The sequence below is a fragment of the Ips typographus genome, linkage group LG2 (genome assembly GCF_016097725.1).
Source record: "Ips typographus isolate SLU linkage group LG2, UJ_Ityp_2.0, whole genome shotgun sequence".
Taxonomy (NCBI): Eukaryota; Metazoa; Arthropoda; class Insecta; order Coleoptera; family Curculionidae; genus Ips; species Ips typographus.
In genome coordinates, this window is record NC_138423.1 from 14,726,121 (window position 1) to 14,738,963 (window position 12,843).

A 12,843-nucleotide genomic window follows, 5' to 3' on the forward strand; every position below is an offset into this window, starting at 1 on the left:
TTCTTAGCTTGATTTCTAACTACTTGATTATATGTTCTTTTAAATCCCGGCTGTTGCTCAACTACCTCCCTTCTTGATGTTCCTAACTAGGGCCACATTATTTTTGTTGTAAATTGTAAAATAAATCGCATTAATTAAATATCGATAGTCATTATTGGTTAAAACTATTTGTAAAAAGTTATTAGCATTAAATTGGCTTTGAAAATTTAGACATTCCCTAACCAAACCAAAAGCATTCCTGTATTCATATCGCTGACTTTATAGAATGTTGGTGCTGCATCAATTTTTTTTTATACATACTGGCCTTCCATATCCGTATCGAATAAAACAAAACAATGATATTTTGAAGAACACAATAATAAAGGAGTCTTAATTGGATAGCCCCCAAGGAAAAATTAAGCTCGTTTGGTCGCGGCTCCGTACCATCCCACCCAGTATATTACGGGCAAACTATCAGATAAATGGGACAGCGAGACATTTACTAGCACAATCAAAATACCTCTCTGGTCGCGACAAAGAAAAACTTCCCTGGCTTATTTTCAATCGACCTTTATTTTCACGTGTGCGTTACCTTGGAAAGGCTATTGCCATCGTATGGTGGACTCCTCGCCGATTTAGTTTATCTAAGGTACTGAAGTGCGCCATTTGTAAAAACATCACTGTACCATTCAGACCCTGACTGATTCATAGGGTTTTTTTTTTGTTGGGATGTGTCCCTTGGATACAAACAATAAGATTACATTCTTATGCATTTGTATTTGAACAGTTAATTATGATAATGATTAGTTGGGAAATTATGGAAAAAACTGTAAGGCAATGAACATATACAGGGTGGTTCAGTTTTAAATGTCAATAATTCACCATTAAAAAAATGAGTTGACATGCATTATGTCATTTTGTCAAAAATGCTTTCTAAGAAAATTTCAGTTTAAAAAATCGGTTTTTTGTCATAACATATGAATTGAATATAAATGAATATAAAATTTTTTCACCTTATTTTTTATGTTACTAGGTATTTTTCAGTATCAGAAAAATTACAGTTTTTTAATTATCTTGTTCAACTTAAAAATTAAAGTATCTTATAAAATTCTGATTTGAAACTTTCTTTACGAGATAATTCAGTTATTACGTTCAAAGACCCAAAAACAACACAACCCAACTTAAAAATTGTCTTGGAAACGGAAAATTGACTTAAAAATTTCTTTGTAGCCAGTTTTCATAGTTTCCGGGCAAATTGAAAGACTTAATACCGTTTAAGTCTTGAAAATAGTCTTAAATATTGACAAAATTTTACTTAAAAACTAACTTTTCAAGTTTTTTTACTTTGTTTTTCATTTTCTTACAACTTTGGACTGTTTTAGTGCTTTCAGCTTTAAAAAATCGAGTTTCAAGACTTTCAACCAATTTTTGGACATAGCAGACCTTAAAAAAACAATCCTTTCATTCTCCATAAGATTAAAAATGTAATTTCAAGCTTTGTTAGTATTAAATTGACTCCTAGATATCTCAGTGATTAAGTTTCGAGCATTTTTTAAAAATCTAGAGTGTTACCTAGTTTGTACCCTGTCCATGGTCTTGAAAATGTCATTTCAAACTTCTTTACTATTAAATTGACTTCTACACTTATTGGTGCAAACGTATTTCTAAGAAATTCGGACTGTTTTTAGTGCTTTCAGACTGAAAAATCGAGTTTAAGACTATTTATAATAGTATAGTTAAGTTTCAGACTCTTCAGTAGTGAAAGTAAAAATTTTTGACACTAAATGCTACGATATTAATCTTAAAAACTAATTTTTAGAAATAAATTAGTCCGAAAATTTAATTTGGACTGTTTCCAGTGTTTAATTGAATTCTAGACTTGTTTCAGTCCAGAAAATTGAGTAGTATACCAATTAAAGTCCCGAAAATAAACTTTTGGACTCTCTTTAGTCTTAGTAAAGTAATTTCTAGCCTTAAAAGACTATTTTTAGTAGTAGAAAATGAGTTTTATGCGCAAAAATCTTTGTTTAAATTTCCGGACTGTTTTTAGTGCTTGAAATCCAGTTTTAGACACTTGACTTGATTGCAGTCTGAAAAAACAAATTATAAGGCTATTCCTAGTAGTAAATAACAAGTTTTTAGGCTATTCAGTACAAACTTGCATTCTCACAAGTCTTGAATGTTCAGTTTTACTTTACCTATAGTCTAAAAGCTTGAACTTCAGTAAAAATTAGTCCAAAAAACGTGTTTGAATCTATTCTCTGAGTATACAGGGTGTGACTGAGGTGTAGTTAAAAAATGAAAAATTAGGACTAACGCCATTTCTCCTTAAAAAAAATATTTTTTTTGGATTTCACAAAAATTTTTATCGAGTTTGTGGTCAATATCTCTATCACCAGTTTGGCGATTAAGGACCGTATACAAAATTTATTTAATACATTTTTAAAAAGTGGTTTATTTTTTTAATTCTCTTGTTTCAAATTGAACAATTTCTTTAGATCCTTTCCGGAAGAAATACTGGATTAGAAAGGTTGCCCGTAAAACTACTCAATTTAAGTTAAAAAACTGAGTTAAACAGGGTGACCCAAATTATTTGTCTCCATCGCTCGATATACTGTATCTTCCATTTTTTCTTTAGCTATTTCCTCTTGGTGCTATTTTTACATTATTTCATTTTTAAATAAAAACAAACTGAAACTCCCTAACTTTTGAAAACAAAGACCAAAAATAAAAGTTTTTTTATAAAAACAAGCATTGATCTCACTTTATTACTAGAGTCCGGATGTCTAGGCATTTTTGACATCTAATGTGAACGATTTATGTAAAAATACGTCCTTTGACATATTTTTGTCATGATTTTTTTGCTTTTTTCTACTTTCTGTGCTTATTTTAGTTTTTTGCTTTATTTGCTGTTTTTTTTTGTATAGTTAGGTTAATTTACAATTGCAATAGCTCTGTAATTTCTTACCATCTATAAATAATATATAAACATCAACATATCAAATTAATAATAGAAAGTTTATTTGACTGTATTTCCGTTATCTGTCAAAAATTTGTTAACGGTCTTAGCGTTAACGAATCGCGGTATTTAAGGACAATTATACCGAAATGTTACGTTAAAAAGTTGTCAACTCATTTAAAGTTCGAAATTGTATGGCAAATTGCCCCATAAAAGGAGCAGAAGCCATATTCCCCTAGTTAGATAGGGGATTCAGGAAGGAAGGAAGTTCGAAGTTATAGTTTACCTGTTTTTGTTTAAGGATAAAGTTTAATTTGTGTTTAATTTTTTTGCGTTCTTATTATTGCTCACTTTGGCTTATACAATAATTGTTCATAAATAATCTTCATCTGTAACAATGGAAAATAAAAAAACACATCAAATTGCCTTTAGTCAAATTTATTATTTTGACAGGGTAGGTTCATACTGTAAATCTTTTTTTTTTCTTACAAACACACAGTTTCTTTTCACATAGATATGGCCAGTTTAAAAATCAAAAAAAATCTGACCAGTTGACAAATATAAAAAACACAAAACACTGTTCTTTTTTACATTTTACATGGATTGAAACAAAGTACTAGAAGCTGGCAAACGCTGGAAAATAATTGAAGCCAAGAAATGTGCGATTAGAGAAACATAAAATATGTGTGGTTAAGTAACGTTAAGGGGTGTTTGTTAAAACAGGAAAATAAACTCTAAAAATCGAATATCGTATTTAAGGCAATAACGTTTTCCCTAATAGGGTAAATCAAAATTAAAAGAACTTTCTAATTTCTTCGGTTTTTCTCTTTTGCTCGGTTCTACGGTCTAACATGTTTCCTGTTTTAAACGTTGGATTTTAAATATGGATCTGACAGTAATGTCAAAGTTTATACGCCAAAACAAGTGTAGACGTGGGGAGAAGTTTTTCTAATTTAAGTATTCTTACTCTACTTCTACTAAAAATATCCTTAATTATAGATGGCAAAATTATTGAACATTTAAATGAACCTTTATTAATTTCCTGTTTTAAATAATAACTTTTCACAAAATTCGTAATTTTGAAAGTTATTTACAGTAAACTGAACTATAGTTTTTGACAAAACATGGTTTTCAAGTTTTTTAAATAAATTAAAATAAAATCATCCAAAAAGTGTTTCTTTATTTAATATCAATTTAATTTAAAAAGTTTTAAAAAAAATTGCATTTCTGAAAAAGTTTTGTACCTTTTTTACAGATTTTTATGCTTTTGTGAAGAAAATTATTTTTCATTTTTTTAAACTTTTTTAGTGCTTTTTAATCCAGACTTTAGATTACTGTTTTAATAATATGACATTAGTGTTTCATTCAGATAGTGTCCAATTACAAAGGTATTGACGCGCTTGACCGGATTGTCGTCATTACATACGTAATCTGGACACATGACGCATATTTACGCGGTGTTGTCAGGTGTGGCAATTATGTCAGATCTTCCGAAAAATGTGTAATTTAGTTAATACTTTTTTAATACAATTTTGCTGCGTGTGTTCCTAATTAGGGTTAGACTTAGATTAACAAAATTTGTGAGGGAATTAAGTTTGAGGGTATTGGTAAAATAACAAATTCTTGTAAAGAGATCGAATTTCAACGGTGCGGCCGTCTAAAATTAACTTTTATATGTCAGGATGAAACACTATTTAAAAATTCGCAATAGCGCCGAGGGTTTGATACATCTAAAAATAATATTTTCTAAATTTACTCGGCCGCGCGATAATTATGTAATGCAATATTTTAGTCGTTTCGACGCAATCCAGAGCTGCCGTTGGTTTTCGTTCACATTGCGCCTTTTAACTATAAACAAAATTTTGTTTGCCTAATTTTTGCGCTCCTCCGCCTATTTTTAAACTGAGCGGCCGGTGCACGTACCAATTTAAAACTCGCAAGAGCAAAAAAAATTAAACAAATTTAAAACACCACACTGTATAAGTAGTACTTACTTTTTGAATTACTAGAGGGGTACCGAAATCCTTGCCGCCCTGCAATCTGAATCCCCAATTGGGCGAATCGCCCTTTGACAGTCGTACCGTAGTCAAGGTTGCCATATTTCTTGGTCGTAGCACAAACTTTTTTTCGTACCCGGACTTTCTTTTCGGAAAAAAACGCACAAATTCCGGATTTTATTTACGTTTAGCGGCAGTGGCAAAATGTGGTTATTCAATTTGAAAAGTGAGTCGGCGCCCCGTCGCAAAGCGTCTCTTAACATACGAGAATCGCGCGGACCCAGATCGGGTGGGGAGTGCGGTCGTACCGCGCGCGTCTTTTTATTAATAGAGTACCAACAAATAAATAAATTTGGTATTTCGGATTACGATCCGTTTATTTGCAGATTTTGCGGCTAAGGTTCCGATAAATATGTGGGTCGTGATGTCGCCGCGTCTCAGGGTGGATGCGTCTCCGTATAATTTAATGAATGAGTCACTATTTGTGGCATCCGGCAAGTTCACTAGGTCTCGGAAAATGCGTTTTTCATTAATCACATCTACGTCTTCATGTTGAGTTAAAAAAAATCAGTCAATCTCTAACTCCGCCACTGATTATCGGAATTTGCCAGTGTATTTTTACTACTTGTTTTACTTGCGAACAACCAAAAGATTTATACAGGGTTTTTCAATGAAAAGTAGCCACCCTAAATATCTTCCAAAATAATTTCTCTGTTAAAAAATACTAAGACACGTCAACAAAGATTGCAAGGGGGACATCTTTTTACGTAGGATTTGAATTTCTGGCATCAGCCCCTTTGCCGCCATAGCCACCCCCACTAAGTTTTCAAATGGCACAATACCCTATGTGGCACATCGTTGGAAAGGGTATTTCATAAGGAATTAATTGCACTATTTTATTTGTACATTTGCTTTGAATTGAGACCAAAAAAAATAAAAACATTTTTTTGTTATTTTGGTCAAACTGCTACCGAAATACTACCGAATACCTATTTTCCATTCCATGTTTTTGCCTCAGTCGGTCAACTTGTAAGTTCGTTTTGAAGGAACATTGTCAATATGGTTTACACGACTGCCGAAAGAATAGAAATTGTACGTTTTTATTTCAAACATAACGCTTTCAATGCAATCCATCCAGATAAATTAATTGGTCATCAGTATGTCTTAAAGTTGATGCAAAAATTCATGGAAACTGGTTCAGTGACAAACAAAAAACATCAACCTGAAAGACAAATTATTAATGAACCAATTGAAGTTGCTGTTTTGGGACACGTAGCAATGGATAATAATCAGTCTTTAAATCAAATTTCCCATGCATCGGGTGTTTCGACAAGCAGTGTATGGAGAATTTTAAAAAAACACAATTTTCATCCATACAAGGTAAAATTGGTTCAGGAATTAAACGAAGATGACTATGATAGAAGACTACAATTTTGTGAAATTATTTCTACTAATCTGACAAACAACGTGAACTTGTTGTACAATATTTGCTTCAGTGATGAGTGTATGTTTTTTTTGAATGGAGAAGCGAACAGGCATAACTGTAGGTATTGGTCAGACACGAATCCACATTGGTTTAGGGAAACCCATACCCAATATCCAGAAAAACTTAATGTTTGGGCAGGTATTTTAGGAGACCACATCGTTGGTCCGTTTTTTATTGACGGTAATTTGAATGGGGCTACTTATCTTGAGCTTCTTGACACCACTGTTGATCCGAGCATAACAGAGCTACTAGAAAATGATGAAAATTTATTTGAAAATCAACTGATTTTCCAACAAGACGGTGCACGGAAGATGGATTGGTAGACGTGGTCCCATGGAATGGCCTGCGAGATCACCCGACCTCACTCCGTTGGACTTTTTTCTATGGGGGCATTTAAAATCTAAACTCTATGCAACACAGCCGGCCAATATTGCAGACCTTAGGCAGAGAATAATATATGAATGCCGACAACTCACACCGCAAGTCCTCACAAATGTTCGCAAACTCTTCCAAAGTCGCTTGTATTATTGTATAGAAGTTAACGGAGGTTATTTTGAGCCATTAATTAAATGATAACCGCTATTTGCTATTATGTCTGCAGTTAACAAAAAATAAACTCAAAACGAATTTTTATTTTTTTTTGCTCTCAATTCAAAGCAAATGTACAAATAAAATAGTGCAATTAATTCCTTATGAAATACCCTTTCCAACGATGTGCCACACAGGGTATGGTGCCATTTGAAAACTTAGTGGGGGTAGCTATGGCGGCAAAGGGGCTGATGGCAGAAATTCAAATCCTACGTAAAAAGATGTCCCCCTTGCAATCTTTGTTGACGTGTCTTAGCATTTTTTAACAGAGAAATTATTTTGGAAGATTTTCAGGGTGGCTACTTTTCATTAAAAAAACCCTGTATGTTGTATACAGGGTAATTCAAATTCGACCCTCACCATTGCAATCTCAGAAAGTATAAGAGATACGAGAAAGTTAAAAAATTACAGGCAAAGTTGCTCATTTTAAAGTTAAACCAAATAATAATAATAATAGTCTTTTTTCTTAAGTGGTATTGAGTGGTCTTTTTTCTTAAGTGGTATTGTTTATTGTCTACCACGAGTCGTGGTAGACAATAAACGTCTGCTTTTTTCTGGCCTAATCCAACCAATACCACTTAAGAAAAAATACCTTACAGAAGCTACTACCAACCAACTACACAAAAAATAATAGTCTTTATTTAGCATGAGGCTATAAGGAAAAACAAAGTCAAAGTAAACTTAAAACTACGGTACTAAAAACTAAAGAAAATAAAATATCAGTCAGGTATAGTAAAACAGATTAAAATTTTAAAGACAATACATAATTACGAATTAACTTTTTAAAAACATTCAAATCTTTACAGTCCTTAAGAGCACTAGGCAGCATATTAAAATCGAGCAAGCCTCCATACAGTACAGAATTGTGCATGTGACTAGAATTACATTTCTCTATTAATGCAAAATTTGAGCAATGCCTTGTACTGTAGTTGTGAATATTCCTGAAAACCTTAATCCTGTCACAAATGTAAGAAGGCAACAGTTTCTTCTGTTTCTTAACTTAAAAGCAAATACATGAACGCTAAACACAATTTTTGTTTGACTAATAAAAGGTAAATAATATCGGCAAACAAAGCCTACTTTGCTCTGTCCCATATATTCCGCTCCAAAATCATACACAGAAAATCAAAAATCAGGATATACAAAACCATCATCAGGCCGATACTATGCTATGGATGCGAGACATGGGTCATGACAAAGAACTCACAGAATAAACTGGAGGTGTTTGAAAGAAGAATACTAAGACGGATCTTCGGGGCCACTAAATGAAAATGAGATATGGAGAAGAAGATATAATCATGAAATCTACCAACTTTTCAAGGAGGCACCTATCTCAGAATTCGTCAGACTACAGAGGCCACGTAGTAAGAATGCCGAATAACAGACTACCAAAAAGGGCCCTCAATAGTAGGATGCAGGGCAGAAGACCAAAAGGGAGACCACGGAAAAGATGGGAGGATGGAGTGACAGAAGACGCGCAGAACTTGATAGGTGTCAGAACCTAGAGGAGAGCGGCGTTGGATCGACAGTGTTGGAGGCGGAAGATAGAGGAGACCAAGGCTCAATTTAGATAGAATAGAAGGTTTAAAACATAGAGCATTGTTGCAGTAGGGGTATACCTATTGCACGGAAGTACCAACTTCACAATACGACTGGTAATGTGCTAGTGCAGTAATTGATGAGGACAAAATAAGGTGGGCCATATCCGGCTTTTCCCCCTTCAAGTCACCAGGATCTAACGGTATAAGACCAGCCCTACTTCAATGGGGAATGGATATTCTTATGCCGCACCTGGTTGGAGTATTCAGAGCCTCTTTAGCTTTGAGGTATATTCCCAGTAAGTGGACCGAAGTACGAGTGGTATTTATACCCAAACCAGGTAGGATGGATTGCACCTTACCAAAAGCATTCCGACCAATTAGTCTCACATCGTTCTTTTTAAAAACAATGGAGAGGCTTTGCGAGCGGTATATAAGAGATGAGGTGCTGGTTCACAACCCACTTTACCCAAATCAGCATACATATACTCCGGATTCGGCCCTTCACCAAGTAGAATCGAAAGATCATTGGACAATAAAGAATCCACCCTGGGTATATTCATAGAAATCGAGGGAGCGTTTGATAAAACAACCTTTCCGACAATTACCCAGCAACTTAACTCCAGGAATGTCCCCTTGGTAGTAGGAGAATGGACACTTAAAATGCTCTCCAGTAGAGCAATCAATGTAGAAGACATCACAGTGAGAGGACGGGTTATGAAGGGATGTCCACAAGGAGGGGTCTTATCACCCCTTCTTTGGAACATAGTTTTGGATACCTCTGATTTCAGTGATGTATGACAACATATGATTTGTTTCATAAATGACGAAATAATTCAATAAAAACTAATTTTACTTCAATAAGTTGGCAGGATCTGTCAAACGCAATTATTTAGACTTCACTACTTTCAATAAAAACATTTTTCAAATGAAAAACTTCATTACCCACTTTTATACATTATTTTTATTTTAAAATTTATTAGAAATTTAAGACGAGCGCTTTTAAAGCAAAGAGTTTCAAAGTGAGAGGTCATAATTTTGAAAATTTCAGTTTTTTTTAGTTTTATTTTTTCTATAACGTTAATTGTAAGTTAGATTAACCTTGTTTTTTTTAAAAAAACGCCAAATTTTAGCCCAAATGAAACTTTTTCCTAGGATACTATACTTGACCGCCGTCATGTTGGATTTAAACCTGTCAAGGTGGCCATTTTTACTAATTTTGGCATGAAAAACACGAATCCGGTGTCCGTTTTGCTGTAACTACCGGCGTTTTGTGACCAACTTGGAAATTATGGCACTTTTGGCAATTTTCAAGACATGACACCCATAAAAAATGACATTTTTTTGTCCGTAAAAAGGTAATCAAATTTGACGCCCTCTAGCGGCCAAACGGGGCACCTTAACAGTGCGCACTCAACGTCACGTCATAGCTCCATTCATAAGCTACCTACGATCATATGATATGTCTACGGAATGTTTCAAATAATCAATTCATTTTTGGAAAAATGCCACCACATTTTCTTCAAATGAAGGGTTTTCTTGGCCTACTATACTGACCTCCGCCATATTGGATTTAGACGTGTCAAGGGGCCATTTTAATTAATTTTAGCATGGAAAACGTGAATCTGGTGTCCGTTTTGCTGTAACTGCCGCCATTTTGTCCTTGACTTTAAAATTAGGGCATTTTTGACGGCATTTGAAGCCAGCTAAGGCAAAATTATTTTTTATTGATTTAAATTGTCATTTATAAAGCAAATCATAACTTGTTGTCATACATCACTGAATTCAGAATAAAATGCTGTATTTGCTGTATTTTGGTAAAAATTCAATATGGCGTCCATAACAAAAAAGAAAGTTGATGATGACTGTCGACAGACGAAACATCGGGCGGCAAATATGAAACCGTCATCGTATAGCTGATAAAATATGGCAATAAAAATTTTTTTTTCTTGTTTTTGGGATATCTCTGCAAATAAAAATCTAAATTTCAGTTTTTTTCGGATATCTTCAGAAGTACTTGGAAAATCGTAATTTTTAAAACGGCACATTTGACTGATTCATTCCATTTGATTCTATAATAATCATTATCAAACGCGTGTTGGCATATATTAGATTTGTGAAAGTCTCCAGTTCTTAAATATGGGTCGTGTTCGGTCCCATCGACAAAATTGACTTGGGTTCCTTGGGTCCTAAATAGTCGGAATCGGTCATTGGGAGGTCTTGAAAAATTGGTATATAGCTCATCAAAATCAAATTAATTTTTGACAAAATGTTGCCTATATTTTAGCCAGGGGAAGAAATTTTCCATGATTTTGTCAAGGTGAGATTTTAGGGTGGTCAGGAGACCTCAAAAGAAGATAACCCAAGATTTTAATTGGGTTTCCTGTATTCTAAAAGCTACTCAAATTAGGCAAATTTTTACTAATTTTAGGCGTTATTTCGCGATTTTTTTAAGTTGTCTTCAAATTTTTACGTTTTGACCGGATCTGAACAAAATGGCGTAGAAAAATTTATATTAAACAGAAAAAATTGTCCGCTACCAATCGTCTTCGTTAGAATATCAAAAACTATCGTAAATTTAGCAAAAAACGCAGCAAAATTGCAAATCGCGATTTTTGCAATAACAAAGTTTGATGGTGTCTATTTTCAATAACTATTAGTTTAAATCAAGAAATAAAAAATAAAGAAATTGTCCCACAAAACCACTAATATCACATTTTCAGGCAATATGTTACGAAGCCACAGTTTAATAAACAAATATTGTCAAAAGTCCTTCTTGTCTTTTTTTTTACTTAAATTGAAAATTTGCACTTGCTCTGTTTTTTATTTTTTTCTTGATATAAACTAATCGTTATTGAACACAAACAACCTCTAATTTTGTTATTACAAAAGTCACAAAATTATTAAAAATCGTAAAACTGTAGTATGGTATGTTTTAAGGTGAATTTAAGATAGTTTTTGTTATTCTAGCCAAGACCTTCTTACGCCCTTTCGTCCATAATAATTATTGTAAAACGCTTAAAATTAGTAATTTGCAATTTCCCTGAACTTATGCCAATTTTCCGAGAGCTCCCACTGACCGTTTCCGATTATTTGAGACCCAAGAAACCCGAGACAACACTTTTTGTCGATGGGACTATAGGTAGTGTAAAACTGATTATTCAAGACTTGTGAGAATCCAAATTTGTACTGAATTGTCTAAACAATTTTGTCTAAAAACTTGTTATTTACTATTGGCAATAGTTTTAAAATTCGTTTTTTCAGACAGCAATCCATTGTCGAGTGTCTGAAACTGGATGGATGGATGAAATTAAACACTGGTAACAGTCCAAATTAAATTTTCGGACTAATTCAATTCTGAAAATTAGTGTTCAAGACTAATATTGTTGCATTTAGTGCCAACATTTTTTACTTTCCTCACTGAAAAGTCTGAAAGTCATTTTAATAGTGAAGAAGTTTGACATGACATTACTATGAACAGTGTATGAACTGGATTTCCTGACCCAGGGCCTGAGAAGACAAACACTTTGTGAAGTTCGTAAAGAGCCTTAAAACTCGATTTTTCAGTCTCAAAACAGCCTTAAAGCACTAAAAACAGTCTAGATTTTTAAGAAATGCTCGTATTTTTAACACTGAAGTGTCTAGAAGTCAATTTAATAGTAACAAAGCTTGAAATTACATTTTTAAGCCTATGGAAAATGTAAGATTTAGTTTTTAAGTCTGCTATGTCAAAAACTTGGTAAAGATAGCCTTGAAACTCGATTAGCGTAAGCCCTAAAAATAGTCCAAAGTTCTAAGAAAATGGAGAGCAAAGTAAAATAACTTGAAAACTTAGTCTTCAAGTCAATTTTCATGAATCTATATCAATATCCTGTATTCAAGACTATTTTCAAGACTAAAATATTGAAATGTGTGTTCAAATTACGAAAATTTCTGATGTCACTTTTTGGTGTCCAAGTCAATTTTCAAGGTTTATTGTGTGAATTTGTAGTCAGAATTACACATTTTCACAATTCTATAGAAAGTAGTTTTTCATGTTCACAAGTCAGTTTTCAATACTGAAATTTTGTAGCTTATTTGAAATTTATGACGACTACAAAGACAGATTTCAAGCTTCCCAAGTTAATTTTCACAGTTTCTAAGTCAACTTTCAATTTGTATGAAAACTATGAAAACTGGCTACAAAGACATTTTTTAAGCTTTTCACCGTTTCCACGATCATTTGTAAGTTGGGTTGGGTTGGTTTTGGGTCATTGCACGTAAGAACTCAATTATCTCGTAAACGAAGTTGCAAAT

At 33.4% G+C, this 12,843-nt stretch overlaps 1 protein-coding gene across 6 annotated transcripts in view; it reads right to left on the reverse strand.

Annotated features, from left to right (window-relative positions):
* Zasp52 (Z band alternatively spliced PDZ-motif protein 52) overlaps window positions 1-5,240 on the reverse strand; it is a 55,669-nt gene extending 50,429 nt beyond the window's left edge. For 2 of the 6 annotated variants that reach the window (XM_081974094.1, XM_081974092.1), the window contains exon 1: window positions 4,933-5,240. In XM_081974094.1, the coding sequence (XP_081830220.1) occupies window positions 4,933-5,037 (105 nt within the window). In that variant the 5' untranslated portion in view covers window positions 5,038-5,240. The remainder of the gene's footprint in view (window positions 1-4,932) is intronic. The other 4 variants (XM_081974095.1, XM_081974093.1, XM_081974096.1 and 1 more) reach the window with 3 other exon arrangements.
* Window positions 5,241-12,843: the final 7,603 nt, after the last annotated feature.